This window comes from Convolutriloba macropyga, chromosome 7 (genome assembly GCF_964194025.1).
Source record: "Convolutriloba macropyga chromosome 7, txConMacr16.3, whole genome shotgun sequence".
NCBI lineage: Eukaryota > Metazoa > Xenacoelomorpha > Acoela > Convolutidae > Convolutriloba > Convolutriloba macropyga.
Genome location: NC_134474.1, coordinates 9125593 through 9146671, shown reverse-complemented (window position 1 = coordinate 9146671; position 21079 = coordinate 9125593). Strand labels below are relative to the sequence as shown.

At 36.8% G+C, this 21079-nt stretch overlaps 1 protein-coding gene and 12 non-coding genes across 13 annotated transcripts in view; 12 read left to right on the top strand and 1 right to left on the bottom strand.

Annotated features, from left to right (window-relative positions):
* Nucleotides 1-6: 6 nt before the first annotated feature.
* The window catches only part of LOC142342933 (protocadherin Fat 1-like), a 191100-nt gene continuing 170027 nt past the window's right edge, over nt 7-21079 (bottom strand). Inside the window, exons 53-56 of the mRNA XM_075394612.1 lie at nt 6415-6678; nt 5666-5834; nt 3926-3943; nt 7-171 (exon numbers count right to left, since the gene is read on the bottom strand). Of these exons, the coding sequence (XP_075250727.1) occupies nt 13-171; nt 3926-3943; nt 5666-5834; nt 6415-6678 (610 nt within the window). The 3' untranslated portion in view covers nt 7-12. The remainder of the gene's footprint in view (nt 172-3925; nt 3944-5665; nt 5835-6414; nt 6679-21079) is intronic.
* Trnai-uau (transfer RNA isoleucine (anticodon UAU)) lies at nt 7317-7403 on the top strand. Its single transcript is given in 2 exon segments — nt 7317-7354; nt 7368-7403. It is a non-coding gene; the product is annotated as a tRNA-Ile (tRNA).
* Nucleotides 8775-8861, top strand: Trnai-uau (transfer RNA isoleucine (anticodon UAU)). The gene is given in 2 exon segments: nt 8775-8812; nt 8826-8861. It is a non-coding gene; the product is annotated as a tRNA-Ile (tRNA).
* On the top strand, nt 9029-9101 carry Trnai-aau (transfer RNA isoleucine (anticodon AAU)). The gene has a single exon. It is a non-coding gene; the product is annotated as a tRNA-Ile (tRNA).
* On the top strand, nt 9797-9883 carry Trnai-uau (transfer RNA isoleucine (anticodon UAU)). The gene is given in 2 exon segments: nt 9797-9834; nt 9848-9883. It is a non-coding gene; the product is annotated as a tRNA-Ile (tRNA).
* Trnai-uau (transfer RNA isoleucine (anticodon UAU)) lies at nt 10814-10900 on the top strand. Its single transcript is given in 2 exon segments — nt 10814-10851; nt 10865-10900. It is a non-coding gene; the product is annotated as a tRNA-Ile (tRNA).
* Trnai-aau (transfer RNA isoleucine (anticodon AAU)) lies at nt 11067-11140 on the top strand. The gene has a single exon. It is a non-coding gene; the product is annotated as a tRNA-Ile (tRNA).
* Nucleotides 12276-12362, top strand: Trnai-uau (transfer RNA isoleucine (anticodon UAU)). The gene is given in 2 exon segments: nt 12276-12313; nt 12327-12362. It is a non-coding gene; the product is annotated as a tRNA-Ile (tRNA).
* Nucleotides 12529-12602, top strand: Trnai-aau (transfer RNA isoleucine (anticodon AAU)). Its single transcript has one exon. It is a non-coding gene; the product is annotated as a tRNA-Ile (tRNA).
* Trnai-aau (transfer RNA isoleucine (anticodon AAU)) lies at nt 13994-14067 on the top strand. Its single transcript has one exon. It is a non-coding gene; the product is annotated as a tRNA-Ile (tRNA).
* Nucleotides 15632-15718, top strand: Trnai-uau (transfer RNA isoleucine (anticodon UAU)). Its single transcript is given in 2 exon segments — nt 15632-15669; nt 15683-15718. It is a non-coding gene; the product is annotated as a tRNA-Ile (tRNA).
* Nucleotides 19412-19485, top strand: Trnai-aau (transfer RNA isoleucine (anticodon AAU)). Its single transcript has one exon. It is a non-coding gene; the product is annotated as a tRNA-Ile (tRNA).
* On the top strand, nt 20807-20893 carry Trnai-uau (transfer RNA isoleucine (anticodon UAU)). The gene is given in 2 exon segments: nt 20807-20844; nt 20858-20893. It is a non-coding gene; the product is annotated as a tRNA-Ile (tRNA).

Genomic DNA, 21079 nt, shown 5'->3' with positions numbered 1-21079 from the left:
CTTCCGTTGGACTCAGGGGGCAGATCTACCCTCAGTCCAGGGGGTATCTTGCCATACTTCCCTTTGCCCCCTCCCCCATAGTCTGACCCACTCTTGTGATGTTTCGTAGTCTATCGAAGAGTGGATTGTATTGGAGGGTGAAATTGGTCGACCTTTTCTGTCGTAGTAGACCTAAAAATAAAAAAACTTTTAAATCTTTATTTTTTCTTAAAAACTTGAAATAAGATTCATTCATACCAGAGGTAATATAAAGAAGCTAAAACAAACAAATAATGGGATTGGAGGGTTCATCAAAAATGAGGTATTCCTAGTTTAATTAAAACTGACTTTTTGAAAAACAAATTTTGATGGTTTTTCAACAATGCGTTTAAAAAACTCCAGTAATTAAAAACAGAATCTTTATCCTGCACCAAATGATAAGGTCATTCAGTACTGGAAAGCTATATATTTTGGCAAATCATATACAAATCAATCGGAATAACTACTTCAGCTGTTTTTAATAAAATTTTGAGGTGTTTCTCTTCGGTTTTTTTTTGTCCCGTTATTTGGATTACAAAAATATACAAGGCGTATAGTCAATGCAAATGACCATTTACAACAAAAAATGACTAACTGAATCTCAACTTTTCCTCCAAATCAATTTAGGAAACATCTACCTAATAAGTAAAAAAATAATAAGGAAAAACATCCCCACTGACCTATGTAAAATGGAATTCAAACAAAGAAAGAGAAAGAACTTATAAAAATACTTAAACGAAATTTTTAATTTCTTAAATTGTATTATTGAGACGTTTCGCTATCGCAAAAATTCCTCGAATAAGGATGACATAAAGCTTTGCTCTAAAAATGCTAACAACAAAAGGGTAATAAAATGTCAGTAATCGCAAAGACCATTAACTTAGGTCACGCAAAGACCAAACTATTAACTCAAAAATTATAATTTAACTCAAAATCATTTTGGAAGAAGAAATTATTGAGAAAATTGGAAAATTAAAAAAGGGTTTTGAAACAAGGTAGCAATCTATCAGAGAAGACAATTGTACGCTGCAAAAACTGATTTTTTTTCGCAATACTGCTGATTCTGGCGTAATCAAATTCACCAACGGAACATCAAATAGGAATATGCAAACACATATTTAAAAAGAAAACCAGAAAAGAAACTCTTTTTAATGAAAAAATTGAAGCCTGAGAAGAATTCATTTACTCTGAGGTTTTTTCATAAAACAAAATCAAACCCGTTGACCCCGTAGTCAAAAGTCCAAGACAATTGACAAAATATCAAATCAGAAAAGCAATAACGAGCAGATTCCACACAAATGAAGCAAATGAAGTAACACAATTAATGTCGGGATAATCGCTCTCAAACAACCGGCGAATGGTTGGCTTCAGCAGTAGCCAGCTGGCGCGGGAGCTAGCATAAGGAGGGGAGCAGAGTGGAGTCAAGCTTGGGGGAGGTGGAGTTGAGAGGGTTGGAAGAGAAGGGGTCCAAATCGCCAAGTGGCGGAGGGTGGACAAGGGGAGTGTTGTGGGGGGATGAGGGGTGACTGAGGAGGAGAGGGGTAACTGGGGGGACGTGTGGTAAAACTTTTAAGATTAAGAACCGCCTTCCACAACATGAAGTAGTCTACTCAAATAAGTTTCGGTGAATCGCGTACTTAGAGACTAAACAGGCGTAAGGCTCAGCCACTTAATGCCCTCCAGGCTTTACCTGTTTGTCGTGTTTCAGAGGACGAAATGTTGAAAGGGTCAGAAGAAATGTCAGTGAAGCGAAGAATCGCATAAAAAGACCACATGAATACTATAATTACTAAACAAACTTCGTATCTTTTCCGTTTGTGCACCCCAGCCTAGTGGGTGCATCTTATTTGCAACCCCAGGAGCATGTGCCATATTTTTACATAATTATTTACTATGCAAAGACACGTGCTCTGTAACTGGGGGGGGGCTATAACGCACTGGGGGAGCACAAACGGAAAAGATCCCAAAAATCGTTTGAGAGCAATTAAAAAGATTTGCCATTTCGTGTAACGTGCTGTTTTTTCGAGGAAACTGATTTATTGAAGAGCTTCAGCGAGGATATTGTAAGGGAATTTATTCACCTCTTTTCAACAAAATAAAGTGCATTTTTGGTTTCAATTATGGAGCTGCAATTAATCAGTTAGAAGCGAAACAGCAAAAATCTAATGCAATTTAATTTTCATTCAAACCAGAATTTGAAAATTCTACTATTATCGCATATAAAATTGTAATAAAACACAATAAATATGGTCAGACGACATAAAACATACATATTTATGCCGTTGAACCAGTGCCGGAAAAATACAAAAGCCCACCTGCGGTAGATTGCCGGAAATTAGCAGCGATTCCTCCACATTACTTTCATTGGAAATATAAGGAGGCCAAAAACAAAAAAAAATGCGTTTAAACTTTATTTTTAAAATAAAAATAGTCAAAGTCTACCAAATTATACCATCATTTTCGACAGAATTCGATATTTAACCTTTTATCTTAAAGAGAGAATAAAATGTTTAGCGTTAAGAGCAATTAGGAACAAATCTAGTGAACATTAATAAAATGGGGGCAAATTTACAACTGTGTCTGATAGGCTTATTGTTCTCTATTCTGAACCCATATTTCGACTTCGACAATTATTACTATAAATTGCTTTGTCTGGAGAAAGCTCGAGTTAAGATTATAATTGAGCAAACTAAGGGGAAAAAACTAAAAAACTAATAAAATTATTAATAGTAATAAAAAATAATAAAAGAACTATACTAGTGAGCAAAATGCTACAAAAATAGGGAAAATGTCAATTAGAAAACAGATTTTTTATTGACTAAGCAAAATACGAAAAGCTAAAATCAATACACTAATTTTTCTCGAACAACGCAAAAATGAAATAATTTTTTTTCAAAAATGTCTATAAACCTCTAATTAATGCACTTTAAAATCGGAATCACTTTATTTTATAACACACTCATCTTAATTTTTGAAAATTGTCTGTGCAAGAAATCTAAGGAGCAGAAAAAAACGGGGAAATGGTGAATTCTGAAACATGCATCAAAAATTCAGTTGGTTTTGACCACTGAGTCCTGGCGAAAAGTTCTGGACCTATTCACAAGCATTTAGACTTGCCCAGTACTGGAATATGTATACAGAAATTACCCCTTCTATCGACTTAATTTTCTTTACGAGTTTAAACTGTCGTGACGTAAATAATACTAAACAGTACTGAACATAGAGACATAGACATGATGACATGACTGCAGTTATACAGAGAAAAACTAATTTCACCGATTAAGAAAGTTGAAAAAATTTCGAGTGCTAAAACTTTATTTTCAGTTTGTAATATCTCAACTGTTCGCAACTGCAAATTTTTGAATTTGCTTCCAAAAAAATGATCCGAAATCTAATTATTTCTCATAAAAAAATTATAAGACAAAAGACAACACGCTACTTTCACGAGCACAAAAGCAGAAAATTGTAATTATTTGGGACTTCAAAAAACTGCGGTTGCTCCATACATAAAACCCGAACAAAAATACTTTGCCATAATAATCTCTCTTCTTCTAAATCTGAAATCGCGCCTGGTTTTTCATTAAAACCTTAAAAATCTCAAATATATTGGGTCTACTTCGAATATAAATTGCGCATAATTGAATAAATCTATATCGCGCTCGATGTAGACAAATATTTCCCGCATTTTTTTCTCTCAATCGGGGAAAAATTCTTCGCTTTTCTCAAGTTTAGTTTCTACGATTTTTACGTGAACTAAATAACTAAAGCATAGCTTTTGGGATGAATAAAGGAAAAGCTAAAGTGTGGCAAAGGTCGAATTTAGAAGTGAGAGAGCGTGAATAAAAGATGGATTGGTAGAAAGAAGAAACGAAAAGTTGTTTTGAACAGAAGTAGAACCACGACTTACCATTGGAGGGTAAAACATCTAAAATATATACATATTATATAGCAACCCTCGTAATCTCAAAGTACAGCAGCTATCAATCAATATTTCTGAGTTTCTGTCAAGCCGAAGTATGGTTGTTTCAATCAATACAAAAAATCAAGGATACTTTTGGAAAAGACTCATGAAATCGTTTGTTTATGCAACCTAATAACAACGTAAAGTCTAATCAGTGCTGAAAGTTTGAAACCAGGACAACAAAATTTTAAATGGTATCCTGATTAACAGTAATCGGCTGCGTTCATAAAATTTGGCGTTATTTCAGTCTCCATATAAGCATCAAATCGATAAAACTCCGAAAACCATAGAAGAACCAATTGTAACCGAAACCAAAGCCAAAAAAACGAACCAGCAGTCTTTTCATTTTTCAGTATCTTATTGCGCTTTTGTAGTTTCTCTGGTGCTCCTTACATGTTCTAACAGCTGAGAAATCAAGTGCAACTGTGTTCACAACATGGATGAACAATAGGTTCATTTCCTGCGTCGCGCATAGTTGACAGAATTCCGGAAAATAGCTGCAATGAAAACTGTTAAAAACTATAGAGAACATAGCCAATTAACGGCGGACAAATTGCTCTCAAACAACCCTTGTATCGGTCAGCTTCGTCAGTAGCTACTTACAGCTTAGGGAGCCTGGATTTTAGCTTAACTAGCAAGCCTAGCTATGAAAAGCGCACGGGGGGTCGAGCGTTAGATTACGGGTGGAACTATGTGCATGGGGTGGGGATTGCGGGAGGGGTGAAGTGGAGGGGGATGAAATATGGGATGGGCTGACGTGCGGCGAGGGGCGATGGGTGCACTTGGGGTCAAAATCTAAGAACCACCCTTATCACAATGATTTTATGTCTCCAAAACAGTTTCGGTGAGTAGCATACTTAATTTCTAGCAAAACCCAAATGATCTAAGAGAACTTAATTCCCTCTGGGCGTTACCTGTCTATCTCGTTTTCGAGGCCGAAAAGTCAAAAGGGTCAGACAAAAAACCGGCCAAAATCGCAAAAAGACCGCAGGTTTATTATAACTGCAACAAACTTCGTTGGAGAGTAATTAAAAAAGACCAGTGAAATTCATATATCGAAAGATTGTGCAGCGCAAAAAAGCTAAGCTCAATTTTCAAGACAGCCCCACGAAGCTTTGTGGTACATTTGCAGGCACAAAACTCAAAAAATCAGTTTTATACATGCATGAAATTAGTATATAGCTTTCTTTAGCGTTAGTTTTGTGATCTGATATGCACGCTCTGATAAGATTTCTGATCATACAGATTTCTGATACTCTGAGATTTTGACTCAAACTTAGATTGAAAGCGAGTTGAGTGAATATCAAATTCGCCGGAAACTTTGTGGGGCTGGCTTGGAAATTGTCTTTATTTTTTTTGCGTTGCACAATCTTTCGATATTTCACTGGTCTTTTTTATTTACTCTCCAACAAAGTTTGTAGCAGTTATATTAAACCTGTGGTCTTTTTGCGATTTTGGCCGACTTTTTGTCTGACCCTTTTGACTTTTCGGCCTCGAAAACGAGATAGACAGGTAACGCCCGGAGGGAATTAAGTTCTCTAATAAGCAGCCGACGACCAAAGGAAAAATCAAAATATTCACAATGCAATAACAAAACCCAGCATATAGCTTCGCGGCTACAATGAAAAAATTATAGAATAAAGACATTTACGTTACAGCAAATTGTGACCAAGCCTTCATTCTAACCATTGGTTGTGGAGTGTTGCTGAAATTGACGGGTAGTCTGGCATAGCTGTGGTTGGTGATAGAAGAAGTGGATCCGGCAGTATTACTGGGAGGGAATCCGCTACTGGAAGCATATCCAGGGTAGCCTCCTTGGTGGTGGGGGTGACCCAGGGGCATCAGTTTCGAGTACCTAATTACAAAAAAGCTTCAGGTCACGTGGAAGTTCTGTGAACAAATTTAGGTGCCTATCAATTTGCTTTTCGCCACCGCAAAAAAATCAACTTCGTCTGTCAAGGTTGAGGAACTCTTTTAAAATTAAGTACAAAATGCGCTCAATTTTCAAAAAATTCAGCAAGGCTTTCATAATTATCAACTGAACTCTGATGATATTATGTACAAAATGAGCTGAAAAGCACAGCTGAAAAATGAGTTTTGCAGAATTTCAGTCGAGCACTTATCCCAAGAATCCCAAGAATTCAGTGCATTTCCTGCATTATTATACGCCGAAATTGCACTGACATATCAATCCGGTTTACTATGACCCAGGCGATTAAAAGAAAAGAAAAGGGATTTACCCCCCCCCCCCCCAACTTAGTGAGCATATATACTTATATATATTTTACGCCCTCCAGGCGCCTGTGCTAAATTTTCTCAAAGTAACTTGCTATATAACAAAACATAAATCGTATCTGGGGGCTGGGGGCATAAAAAACACCACGAAGCGGGGGGTGGGGGTCAAAACAGAATAGATCCGAGAAAAGATTACTTACGGCAGGTACTGGTTTGAGTGGCTGGCATTTGTTGGATACTGAGGATAGGGAATGAGTGGGAAGGCGTTCTGTCTCAACTTCTTCTTCGTCTTTCTGTACTTCACGCAAGTCACCAACAACACAGACACAATGAACAACATGATGAGAATGATGAATGCAGCCACTAGCACTTCTATTGGTAGGCTAAACAGCCATTCGGACAGGGACATCCTCTCACTCATCACTTCACAGCTGCGACCTGATGCTTGGCTGGGACACTTGCACCTGCAGAAATTCAGTTAGAATTAGCCGAAAATTATTTTAAACTAGTTTTATTTAAGGATTTTTTGACTGCCATCTTTCTGAGATTTTTATTACATCTCGATGTGATTGGCTCAAAATATAAGTCAAGCTTAGCTGGGACATTCGCACCTGCAAAACACCGAATATAAAATTAGCCCGAAGCCATCTTCAAAAGTCTCGTGAATTCTGTTTATTTAAGAGATCGAGTTTCTGAATTCAAATTTTGCAGCCAATGAGCTCAAAGTTTTTTCGAAACAGATTCAACAAACAAACTAGATTGACACCAACAGAATAGATTCTTTTCTTCTAAGCTGGGAGTTAAACTTCACATTACTAAGTAAAAATAGCAATGAGAGAAGGGAGAAAATTTCACAGATCTCGTTCTCTGCGAAAAATCACGCATCACGCGGCGCCGAACAATCACCACAATGTCACAAACCTACACTGTTCTAGGTCTCGAAATAGACTTGGACTCAACCGATTTGTCACGCTTTGTTTCCCGTTTGTCATTAGCAATTCCACTATTAAATTTTAAAAAAATCCTTTTCTATGAAGTACCAACAAACCAAAATTCACTAAAACGGCATTCGACGATTCCATGAAGCGGATTTGGAGGGCAAGCTCCCGTAGCTCAGTCGGTTAGAGCGCCGTACTTATAGGCAGTATGAGCTATGCGGTTGTCGGCGGTTCGAGCCCGCCCGGGAGCAGATCATTCGGTAAAACTTGAACTTTGACAAGATTTTAATTCTGAAGCACCGGAATCACAATGATGAGATATTAGATGTTTAAGCACAATACAGGGCAAAATATAATTTTCAATCAGCCCAGCACCTGACGAAAGCAATTTGCCTATGAAAAATGTCAGCCACGTAAGGCCGTATAGCTCAGGCGATTAGAGCATCCGGGCACGAACGCGAGGGTCGGGAGTTCGAGCCTCTCTATCGCCAAAAATTTTTCTCCATTGGTCATAGGCTTGATACTGGATAGTGCTCTTGCAAACTAAGTCCAAAAATTCCAAATATATTGAAGTTTTAGATCAACATATGTACATATAACGATATACAACTACAGTACTCCAACAAAACAATTCATAGCTCAAAAGATGTTTGCGCTCTCTAACACAAATTCTCTCAAAGAGTAAAACTACAGAAGAATTGGAGATCTGAAGAATTAAAACTTCGGTCGCAACAGCCCCCCCCCCCATTTATGTGGCATATAAAATTTAAGTTGAAAAGAAACGATACCAGCGCCCTTGCTCTTGGTTTACGTGATAACATGTAACTTAACAAAACATAAAATGTCAGTGGGGGTCAAAAAAACCGGGAGGAACAAAAAGAAAAAAAAAATGGCTCACGATATTTTCCTATCAAGTCATCCACAACAAAAATGTTTCATCGCACGCAGCTTTATCATAATACAAGTTGTAACGGATCATATGTTTTGAACAATTTGATCAACTTTCTGCTTGACAAACTTCATTGTCAAGCAAAGCAAATTTGTTAGCTTGTTGCTCTAAGAAGTGGCCGAGAAACGGTTGTTCCAGAAAAAACATTTTTCTTATCCAAACGGCTGGTATAAAACAATTCAAGCGCTGCACTTCAATCATGAAGGATTAGCGTGAGAATATGTTTTAAGTAACCTTCCCAACATCTCACCAGAGTCTTTTACATGCCTCAATCTGAACGGTTAAATGATTTGCACAACTGTTATTCAAAAACAAAACAATATAAGCACAAAATTTCGATTTATGATTACGCAATTTAATATTTTAAAAGGAAATTTGGGGATTTTGAATTCAAGAATTTTAAAAAAATGAGAATTTGAAGCATAACTCTAAGCAAAGTAATCATAGAGGAGATCGATAACATACCAAATATTTCACATTTGTGTTTAAAAAGAAACGAACGTGTTTCGAATTGGACTTTGACTCAACTCAGTAATCAGATTTTGGTTCAACTTTTGTCGGGCAAATCTATTATTCGACTTGTTTTTACAAAAATCCATCTGTATGAAACACCAACAACCAAATTTCAAAGAAACGACAATGCACGATTACATGAAGATGAATTGGACTTCAAGCTCCCGTAGCTCAGTCGGTTAGAGCGCCGTACTTATAGACAGTAAGAGCTATGCGGATGTCGGCGGTTCGAGCCCGCCCGGGAGCAGCTTTTTTGGTAAAACATAAAATCTGTCAAGATTTTAATTCTGAAGCACCGAAATCGCAAGGATGAAAAATTACATGTTTAAGCATATTACGGGATGAAATATAATTTTCAATCAGCCCAGCACCTGTCGAAAGCAATTTTCCTATTAAATAGTTGAGGCCCGTAAGGCCGTATAGCTCAGTCGGTTAGAGCATCGTGCTAATAACGCGAGGGTCGAGAGTTCGAGCCTCTCTATGAGCAACGAGAATCTCTTATTTCCTTTTCACCGTTCAATGATATACGATGACCAATAAGTTTTGAATAAGTTGATCAATTTTGTGCATGACAAAGTTCATTGTCAAGCAAAGCAAATTTGTTAGCTTGTTGCTCTAAGAAGTGGCCGAGAAACGGTTGTTTCAGAAAAAACATTTTTCTTATCCAAACGGCTGGTATAAAACAATTCAAGCGCTGCACTTCAATCATGAAGGATTAGCGTGAGGATATGTTTTAAGTAACCTTCCCAACATCTCACCAGAGTCTTTTACATGCCTCAATCTGAACGGTTAAATGATTTGCACAACTGTTATTCAAAAACAAAACAATATAAGCACAAAATTTCGATTTATGATTACGCAATTTCATTTTTTAAAAGGAAATTTGGGGATTTTGAATTCAAGAACTTTAAAAAAAATGAGAATTTGAAGCATAACTCTAAGCAAAGTAATCATAGACGAGATCGATAACATACCAAATATTTCACATTTGTGTTTAAAAAGAAACGAACGTGTTTCGAATTGGACTTGGACTCAACTCAGTAATCAGATTTTGGTTCAACTTTTGTGGAGCAAATCTATTATTCGAATTTTTTTTACAAAAATCCATCTGTATGAAACACCAACAACCAAATTTCAAAGAAACGACAATGCACGATTACATGAAGATGAATTGGACTTCAAGCTCCCGTAGCTCAGTCGGTTAGAGCGCCGTACTTATAGACAGTAAGAGCTATGCGGATGTCGGCGGTTCGAGCCCGCCCGGGAGTCGCTCTTTTGGTAAAACATAAAATCTGTCAAGATTTTAATTCTGAAGCACCGAAATCGCAAGGATGAAAAATTACATGTTTAAGCATATTACGGGATGAAATATAATTTTCAATCAGCCCAGCACCTGTCGAAAGCAATTTTCCTATTAAATAGTTGAGGCCCGTAAGGCCGTATAGCTCAGTCGGTTAGAGCAACGTGCTAATAACGCGAGGGTCGAGAGTTCGAGCCTCTCGATGACCAACAAGAATCTCTTATTTCCTTTTCACCGTTCAATGATATACGATGACCAATAAGTTTTGAATAAGTTGATCAATTTTGTGCATGACAAATTTCATTGTCAAGCAAAGTATATTTGTTAGCCTCTTGCTCTAAGAAGTGGCCAAGAAACGGTTGTTTCAGAAAAAAACATTTTTATCCAAATGGCTGGTAAAAAACAGTTCAAGCGCTGCACTTCAATCCTGAAGGATTAGCGTGACGCTTTGTTCCAAGTACGTTTCACCACACCTCACCTGAGTCTTTTGCACGCCTCAATCTGAACGGTTAAATGACTTGCGTAACTGTCATTTAAAAACAAAACAATATAAGTACAAAATCTCGATTTATGATTACGCAATTTAATATTTTAAAAAAAAATCGGGGGATTTTGAATTCAAGAAATTAAAAAAACATCGAGAATTCGAAGCACAACTCTAAGCAAAGTATTCATAGACAAGATCGAATATCAAATATTTCACATTTCTGGTTAAAAGGGCACGAACGTGTTTCGAATTGGACTTGGACTCAACTCAGTAACCCAATTTTCGTTCAACTTTTGTCGGGCAAATCTATTATTCAAACTTTTTTTACAAAAATCCTTCTGTATGAAATACGAACAACCAAAATTCAATGATACGACCCTTCATGATTTCAGAACGACGAATTCGAAAGCAGGCTCCCGTAGCTCAGTCGGTTAGAGCACCGTACTTATAGAGAGTACGAGGTATGCGGATGTCGGCGATTCGAGCCCGCCCGGGGGCAGATCATTTGGTAAAACCTGAACTTTGCCGAGATTTTAATTCTGAAGCACCGGAAGCACAATGATGAAAAATTACATGTTTAAGCATATTACGACATGAAACATAAATTTCAATCAACCCAGCACCTGTCGAAAGAAATTTTCCTATGAAATAGTTGAGAGTCGTAAGGCCGTGTAGCTCAGTCGGTTAGAGCATCGTGCTAATAACGCGAGGAGCGAGAGTTCGAGCCCCTCTATCGCCAGTCCTTTTTTCTCCATTTTTCATAGGCATGATACTGGATAGTGCTCTTTCAAGCTAACTCCAAAAATTCTAAACATCTTTAAATATTAGATAAACCTATGTACACACGACTACACTACTCAGACAAAAAAATTCATAACTCTAAGGATATTTGCGTTCTCTAACACAAATTCTCTCAAAAGAGTAGAAAAATGACAGCAAAAATGGAGATTTGAAGCTAAAATATTTATAAAAAGATATTAAAACTTCAGTCGCAACAACCTACTCCAATTTATGTGGCATAGAAAACTTTAGTTGCAAAGAAACGATACCACCGCCCTTGCTCTCAGTAACGCGTAATTTAACAAAAAATAAATTGTCAGTGGGGGTCAAAAAAAACTGGGAGGATAAAGCAGACCTTTAGCTTACGATGTTTCCCTATCAAGCCTTCCAGAAAAAAACATGTTTCATCGCACGCAGTTTTATCACAATCCAAGTTGTATCGGATCATGTGTTTTGAATAAGTTGATCAACTTTCTGCTTGACAAAGTTCATTGTCAAGCAAAGCATATTTGTTAGCTTGTTGCTCTAAGAAGTGGCCGAGAAAAGGTTGTTTCAGAAAAAACATTTTTGTTATCCAAACGGCTGGTATAAAACAATTCAAGCGCTGCACTTCAATCCTGAAGGATTAGCGTGAGGATTAGCGTTTTAAGTAACCTTCCCAACATCTCACCTGAGTATTTTACATGCCTCAATCTGAACGGTTAAATGATTTGCACAACTGTTACTCAAAAACAAAACAATATAAGCACAAAATTTCGATTTATGATTACGCAATTTCATTTTTTAAAAGGAAATTTGGGGATTTTGAATTCAAGAACTTTAAAAAAAATGAGAATTTGAAGCATAACTCTAAGCAAAGTAATCATAGACGAGATCGATAACATACCAAATATTTCACATTTGTGTTTAAAAAGAAACGAACGTGTTTCGAATTGGACTTGGACTCAACTCAGTAATCAGATTTTGGTTCAACTTTTGTCGGGCAAATCTATTATTCGAATTGTTTTTACAAAAATCCATCTGTATGAAACACCAACAACCAAATTTCAAAGAAACGACAATGCACGATTACATGAAGATGAATTGGACTTCAAGCTCCCGTAGCTCAGTCGGTTAGAGCGCCGTACTTATAGACAGTAAGAGCTATGCGGATGTCGGAGGTTCGAGCCCGCCCGGGAGCAGCTTTTTTGGTAAAACATAAAATCTGTCAAGATTTTAATTCTGAAGCACCGAAATCGCAAGGATGAAAAATTACATGTTTAAGCATATTACGGGATGAAATATAATTTTCAATCAGCCCAGCACCTGTCGAAAGCAATTTTCCTATTAAATAGTTGAGGCCCGTAAGGCCGTATAGCTCAGTCGGTTAGAGCATCGTGCTAATAACGCGAGTGTCGAGAGTTCGAGCCTCTCTATGGCCAGTCCATATGGCATGATACTGGATAGAGCTCTTTCAAGCTAAGTCCAAAAATTCTAAACACCTTTAAATCTTAGATAAACCTATGTATATATAACGATATACAACTAAAGTAATCAGGAAAAAAAACAATTCATAACTCTAAAGATGTTTGCGTTCTCTAACACAAGTTCTCTCAAAAGAGTAGGAAAATTACAGAAAAAATGGAGATTTGAAGCTAAAATGTTTATAAAAAGATATTAAAACTTCAGTCTCAACAACCTACTCCAATTTATGTGGCATAAAAAACTTTAGTTGCAAAGAAATGATACAAGCGCCCTTGCTCTTGGTTTACGTAGTAACGCGTAATTTAACAAAAGATAAATTGTCAGTGGGGTAAAAAAAAACTGGGAGGATAAAGCAGACAAAAATTTGGCTTACGATGTTTCCCTATTAAGCCGTCGAGAACAAACATGTTTCATCGCACGCAGTATTATCATAATACAAGTTGTAACGGATCAAGTGTTTTGAACAATTTGATCAACTTTCTGCTTGACAAAATTCATTGTCAATCAAAGCATATTTGTTAGCCTGTTGCTCTAAGAAGTGGCCAAGGAACGTTTGTTTCAGAATACACATTTTATCTAAATGGCTGGTATAACACAATTTAAGCGCTGCACTTCAATCCTGAAGGATTAGCGTGACGCTTTGTTCCAAGAACCTTTCACCACATCTCACCTGAATCTTTTACACGACTCAATCTGAACGGTTAAATGACTTGCGTAACTGTCATTTAAAAACAAAACAAGGTAAGTACAAAATCTCGATTTATGATTACGGAATTTAAAATTTGAAAAGAAACTCTAGGGATTTTGAATTCAAGAACTTCAAAAAACATTTAGAATTTCAAGCACAACTCTAAGCAAAGTAATCATAGACGAAATCGAAAATATAACAAATATTTCACATTTCTGTTTAAAAGGAAACGAACGTGTTTCGATTTGAACTTGGACTCAACTCAGTAATCCGATTTTGGTTCAATTTTTGTCGGGCAAAACTATCATTCAAACTTTTTTTTTACAAAAATCCTTCTGTATGAAATATGAACAACCAAAATTCAATGAAACGACATTTTACGTTTTCACGACGACAAATTCGACAGCACGCTCCCGTAGCTCTCGGTTAGAGCACCGTACTTGTAGACAGTATGAGGTATGCGGATGTCGGCGGTTGGAGCCCGCCCGGGAGCAGATCATTTGGTAAAACATAAACTCTCTCAAGATTTTAATTCCGAAGCACCGGAATCACAATGATGAAAAATTACATGTTCAAGCATATTACGACATGAAATATAAGTTTCAATCAGCCCAGCACCTGTCGAAAGCAATTTTCCTATTAAATAGTTGAGGGCCGTAAGGCCGTATAGCTCAGTCGGTTAGAGCATCGTGCTAATAACGCGAGGGTCGAGAGTTCGAGCCTCTCTATGGCCAGTCCTTTTTCTCCATTTTTCATAGGCACGATACTGGATAGTGCTCTTTCAAGCTAAGTCCAAAAATTCTAAACATCTTTAAATCTTAGATAAACCTATGTATATATAACGATATACAACTACAGTAATCAGGAAAAAAAACAATTCATAACTCTAAAGATGTTTGCGTTCTCTAACACAAGTTCTCTCAAAAGAGTAGGAAAATTACAGAGAAAATGGAGAATTGAAGCTAAAATGTTTATAAAAAGATATTAAAACTTCAGTCGCAACAACCTACTCCAATTTATGTGGTATAAAAAACTTTAGTTGCAAAGAAACGATACCAGCTCCCTTGCTCTTGGTTTACGTAGTAACGCGTAATTTAACAAAAAATAAATTGTCAGTGGGGTCAAAAAACTGGGAGGATAAAGCAGACCTTTAGCTTACGATGTTTCCCTATCAAGCCTTCCAGAAAAAAACATGTTTCATCGCACGCAGTTTTATCACAATCCAAGTTGTATCGGATCATGTGTTTTGAATAAGTTGATCAACTTTCTGCTTGACAAAGTTCATTGTCAAGCAAAGCATATTTGTTAGCCTGTTGCTCTAAGAAGTGGCCAAGGAACGGTTGTTTCAGAATACACATTTTTATCTAAATGGCTGGTATAACACAATTTAAGCGCTGCACTTCAATCCTGAAGGATTAGCGTGACGCTTTGTTTCAATTAACTTTCACCACATCTCACCTGAATCTTTTACACGACTCAATCTGAACGATTAAATGACTTGCGTAACTGTCATTTAAAAACAAAATAATATAATAAAAATATAATAAAAAAACTCGATTTATGATTACGGAATTTAAAATTCGAAAAGAAAATCTAGGGATTTTGAATTCAAGAACTTTAAAAAACGTTTAGAATTTGAAGCACAACTCTAAGCAAAGTAATCATAGACGAAATCAAAAATACACCAAATATTTCACATTTCTGGTTAAAAGGACACGAACGTGTTTCGAATTGGACTTGGACTCAACTCAGTAATCCAATTTTTGTTCAACAGTTGTCGGGTAAAACAATTATTCAAACCTTTTTTTTTACAAAAATCCTTCTGTATGAAATACCAACAACCAAATTTCAAGGAAAAAGCATTTGAAGATTTCATGAAAACGAACTCGATAGCACGCTCCCGTAGCTCAGTCGGTGAGAGCGCCGTACGTATAGAGAGTATGAGTCATGCGGAAGTCGGCGGTTTGAGCCCCCCGGGAGCAGATCTTTCGGGCAAACTTAAAACTTTAAAAGATCTTGCTTCTGAAGATTCAGAATCACATTGATGCAAATTAAATGATTTAGCAGACATTTCACAGACAACATATACCAAACATTTCACGTTTCTGGTTAAAAGGAAACGGACGTGTTTCGAATTGGAGTTGGACTCAACTCAGTAATCAGATTTTGGTTCAAATTTTGTCGGGCAAAACTATTATTCACACTTTTTTTAACAAAAATCCTTCTGTATGAAACACCAACAACCAAATTTCAATGAAACGACATTTGACGATTTCATGAAGACGAATTGGACTTCACGCTCCCGTAGCTCAGTCGGTGAGAGCGCCGTACTTATAGACAGTTTGAGCTATGCGGAAGTCGGCGGTTCGAGCCCGCCCGGGAGCAGATCTTTTGGTAAAACTTGAACTTTGTCAAGATTTTAATTCTGAAGCACTGGAATCACAATGATGAAAAATTACATGTTTAAACAGATTACATGAATTATAGTTTTCAATCAGCCCAGCACCTGTCGAAAGCAATTTGCCTATGAAACACTTAAGAGCCGTAAGCCGTATAGCTCAGTCGGTTAGAGCATCGTGCTAATAATGTGAGGGTGGAGAGTTTGAGCCTCTCTATGGTCAGTCCTTTCTCTACATTTTCATAGGCTTTATGCTGGATAGTGCTCTTGCAAGTCCAAAAAATCCAACCATCTTTAAGTTTGAGATAAACCTATGCATATATAACAATATACAACTACAGTAATTCAACAAAACAATTCATGGCTGTAAAGATGTTTGCGTTCTCTGGCACAAATTCTTTCAAAAGGGTAGAAAAAATCAAAAAAAAATGGAGATCTGAAGCTAAAATGTTTATAAAAAGATACAAAAACTTCAATCATAACAGCCCCCCCCCCCCATTTATGTGGCATTAAATTTGGAGTTGAAAAAAAAAACGATACCAGCACCTTTGCTCTTAGTTTACATAGTAACGCGTAACTTAATAAAAATATAAATTGTCAGTGGGCGTCAAAAAAACTGGGAGGAACAAACAGAAAAAAACTTAGCTACCGATGTTTCCCTATCAAGCCATCGAGAACAAACATGTGTCATCGCGCATGTGTTATCATAATACAAGTTGTAACGGATCATGTGTTTTGAACAATTTGGTCACTTTCTGCTTGACAAAACTCATTAGCATGCAAAGCATATCCTGTTGCTCTAAGAAGTGGCCGAGTAACCGTTGTTTCGAAAAGAACCTTTTTCTTATCCAAATGGCTAGTATAAAACAATTCAAGCGCTGCACTTCAATCCTGAAAGATTAGCGTGACGCTATGTTTCAAGAAAACTTCACAGCATCCCACTGAGTCTTTTATGCGCCTCAATCTGAACGGTTAAATGACTTGCGCAACTGTTATTTAAAAACAAAACAAAATAAGTAGAAAATCTAGATTTATGATTACGCAATCTAATATTTGAAAAGAAAGTCTGGGGATTTTCAAATCAAGAAATTTAAAAAAAACATTGAGAATTTGAAGCGCAACTCTAAGCAAAGACTAGATAGACGAGATCGTAATCATAGACGAGATCAAAAAAATACAAAATATTTCACATTTCTGTTTTAAAGGAATCCAAGGTGTTCAACTTTTGTCGGGCAAAACTATTATTCAAACTTTTTTTTACAAAAATCCTTCTGTATGAAACACCAACAACCAAATTTCAATGAAACGACATTTGACGATATCATGAAGACGAATTGAACTTCACGTTCCCGTAGCTCAGTCGGTTAGAGCGCCCTACTTATAGACAGTTTGAGCTATGCGGAAGTCGGAGGTTCGAGCCCGCCCGGGAGCAGATCTTTTGGTAAAACTTAAACTTTGTCAAGATTTTAATTTTGAGGCACCGAAATCGCAAGGATGAAAAATTACATGTTTAAGCATATTACGAGATGAAATATAATTTTCAATCAGCCCCGCACCTGTCGAAACCAATTTGCCTATGAAAAACTTGAAAACCGTAAGGCCGTATAACACAGCCAGTTAGAGAATTGTGCTATTAACGCGCGTGTCGAGAGTTCGATCATCTCTTTGGCCAGTCCTTTTCCTCCGTTAGTCATAGGCTTGATACTGGAAAGTGATCTTGCAAGCTAAGTCCAAAAAGTCAAAACATCTTTAAATTTTAGATAAACCTATGTATGTATAACGATATACAACTACAGTACTCCAACAAAGCAATTCATAGCTCAAAGATGTATGCGTTCTCTCACACAAGTTCTCTCAAAAGAGTAGAAAAATTACAGAAACATTGGAGATCTGAAGCTAAAATGTTTATAAACAGATAATAAAACTTCAGTAGCAACAGCCCCCTATTTATTTGGCATATAAAATTTAAGTTGCAAAGAAACGATAACAGCGCACTTGCTAATGGTTTACATAGTAACGCGTAACTTAACAAAATATAAATTGTCAGTGGGCGTCCAAAAAACTGGGAGGAACAAACAGAAGAAAATTTGGCTACCGAAGTTTCCCTATCAAGTCATCCAGAACAAAAAGGTATCATCACACGCAGTTTCATCATAATACAGGTTGTATCGGATCATGTGTTCTGAATAATTTGATCATCTTTCTGCTTGACAAAATTCATTTTTAAGCAAACCCTATTTGTGAGCTTGTTGCTCCAATAAGTGGCCGAGAAACGGTTGGATCAGAAAAACAATTTGCTTACCCAAATGGCTCGTATAAAACAATTAGAGTTACGCCGAAGGATTAGAGTTACGCTATATTTCAAGTAAACTTCACCACATTTCACCTGAGTCTTTTACACGCCTGAATCTGAACGGTTAAATGATTTGCGTAACTGTTACTTAGAAAAAAGCAATATGAGTACAAAATTTCAGTTTATGATTACGCAATATAAGATTTTAAAACAAAATTTGGGAATTTTGAATTCAAAAACCTTTAAAAACAATGAGAATTTGAAGCACAACTCCAAGCAAACTAATTAAAGACGAGATCGAAATTATACCAAGCATTTAACATTTCTGGTTAAAAGAAAACGGACGTGTTTCAAATTGGAATTGGACTCAACTCAGTAGTCAGGTTTTGGTTCAACTTTTGAAGGGCAAATCTATTATTCAAACCTTTTTTATACAAAAATCTTTCTGTGAAATACCAAAAACCAAATTTCAATGAAACGACATTCAGTAATTTCATGAAGACGAATCGGACTTCACGCTCCCGTAGCGCAGTCGGTTAGAGCGCCATACTTATAGACACTATGAGCTATGCGGATGTCGGCGGTTCAGGCCCTCCCTGGAGCAGCTCTTTCGGGCAAACTTAAAACTTTAAAAGATCTTGCTTCTGAAGATTCAGAATCACATTGATGAAAATTAAATCATTTAGCAGATATTTCAAAGACAACATATATCAAGCGTTTCACTTTTCTGGTTAAAAGGAAACGGGCGCGTTTCGAATTGGAGTTGGACTCAACTCAGTAATCAGATTTTTGTTCAACTTTTGTCGGGCAAATCTATTATTCAAACTTTTTTTTTATAAAAATCATTCTCTATGAAAAACCAACAACCAAATTTAAATGAAACGACATTCGAGGATTTCATGAAGACGAATTGGATTACAAACTCCCGTAGCTCAGTCGTTAGAGCGCCGTACTTATAGACAGTATGAGCTATGCGGATGTCGGTGGTTCAAGCCCGTTCTTTTAGGAGCCCGGGAGCAGTTCTTTTGGAAGCCCGGGAGCAGCTCTGAAGATTCGGAATCACATTGATGAGAAATTTCATGTTTAGACAGAAAAAGCGAGGAAAGACAATTCTCAATGAGCCCAAAACAATTTGTCCATGAAAAACTTTGATCTTATCAAGTCCATATAGCGCAGACGGTTACAGATTCGGGTTAATCAAGCAAGGGAAAACAGTAAGAGCTTCTCTATGGCAAAAAATAGGCTTTATAACGACTTTAATTCAGAAGACTCAGAATCGCAAAGATGACAAACTACATGTTTAAGCAGGGTACGCAAGCGAAAATAATTTTCAATCTATCCACCACCTGTCGAAAGCAATTTGTCTATGAACACTATCTCTAATTAAGGCCGTATAGCTCAGTCGGTTAGAGCATCGTGCTAATAATGCGACGGTCGATAGTTCGAGCTTCTCTATGGCCAGTCCTGTTCTCCATTAAACAGGTTAGGCGACAAACATAACTTTCAATCAGCCCACCACCTGTCGAAAAAAATTGTCTATGAAAAAAATCACTCCTTAAGGTCGCAAGCAAGTTCGTGCTAGTAAGGCAAGGGTCGAGAGCTCAAAACGCTCTCTATGGTCAGGCCTTTTTTCACTTGGTCCTAGGACTGATACTTGATAGTGCTCTCATGCAAGTGAAGTACAAAAAATTTTTAAGTTTCCGATCATTTTATGTGTATATAACGATAAGCAACTACAGAAATCCAACAAAACAAATCATCGCTCTAAAGATTTTTGCGTTCCCTCGGACAATTCCTATCAAAAGGTAGAAAATTAAAGAAAATTGTGAGATGTGAAGCTAAAAAAATTTTTAAAAGATGTTTTTAAGAAATCTTCACTAGGAACCGCCCCCTATTTACGTGGAACAAGACTGTATACTGCAAAGAAGCGATATCAGCGCGCTTGCTTTAGGTTTACGTAGTAACGCTCAATCAAACAAACAAAATATAAGTGTTAGGTGAGAGTCATAAAAAAATGGGACGAACAAACAGAAAAAAAACAGCATTACGATGTTTCCCTATCAAGTCAACCAGAGAAAATATTCGTCGCACGCAAAAGTTTTATCATAATACAAGTTGTGTCAGGTCATGTGTTCTGAAAACTTTGTCTTTTTTCTACTTGACAAGTTTTGTTTTCCAGCAACGCATATTTGTTTGCTTGTTGCTCTAGGAAGTGACCGAGAAACGGTGGTTTCAGAAAAACAATTTGTTCATCCAAATAGCTGGTATAAAACAACTCAAGAGTTACACTTCAACCCTGAAGGATTCGCGTAACGCTATGTTTCAAGTAACCTTCACCACATCTCACCCGAGTCTTGTACAGGCCTCGATATGTACAGGCGCGTACACGAATTGAATAACTGTTATTTAGAAACAAAACAATTTAAGTACAAAATCTTGATTTATGATTATGGAATTTGAGATTTTATGATTACGGATTTCGAGTTTGAAGATTCGAGAACTTGTAAAAAAAATAGGGAGTTTGAAGCAAAATTCTAAGCAAAAAAAATTGTAGACGAAACCAAAAATATACCAAATATTTAACATTTCTGGTTAAAAGGAAACGGACCTGTTTCGAGTTGGACTTTGAGTCAACTCAGTAAATCAGATTTTGGTTCAACTTTTGTCCCGCAAATCTATTATGCAAACTTTTTTAACACAAAAACCTTCTCTATGAAATACCAACAATCAAATTTAAATGAAACGACATTCGACTATTTCATGAAGACGAATTGGATTTCACGCTCCCGTAGCTCAGTCGGTTAGAGCGCCGTACTTATAGACAGTTTGAGCTATGCGGAAGTCGGCGGTTCGAGCCCGCCCGGGAGCAGCTCTTTTGGTAAAACTTGAACTTTGTCAAGATTTTAATTCTGAATTACGGAATTTAAAATTCGAAAAGAAAATCTAGGGATTTTGAATTCAAGAACTTTAAAAAACGTTTAGAATTTGAAGCACAACTCTAAGCAAAGTAATCATAGACGAAATCAAAAATACACCAAATATTTCACATTTCTGG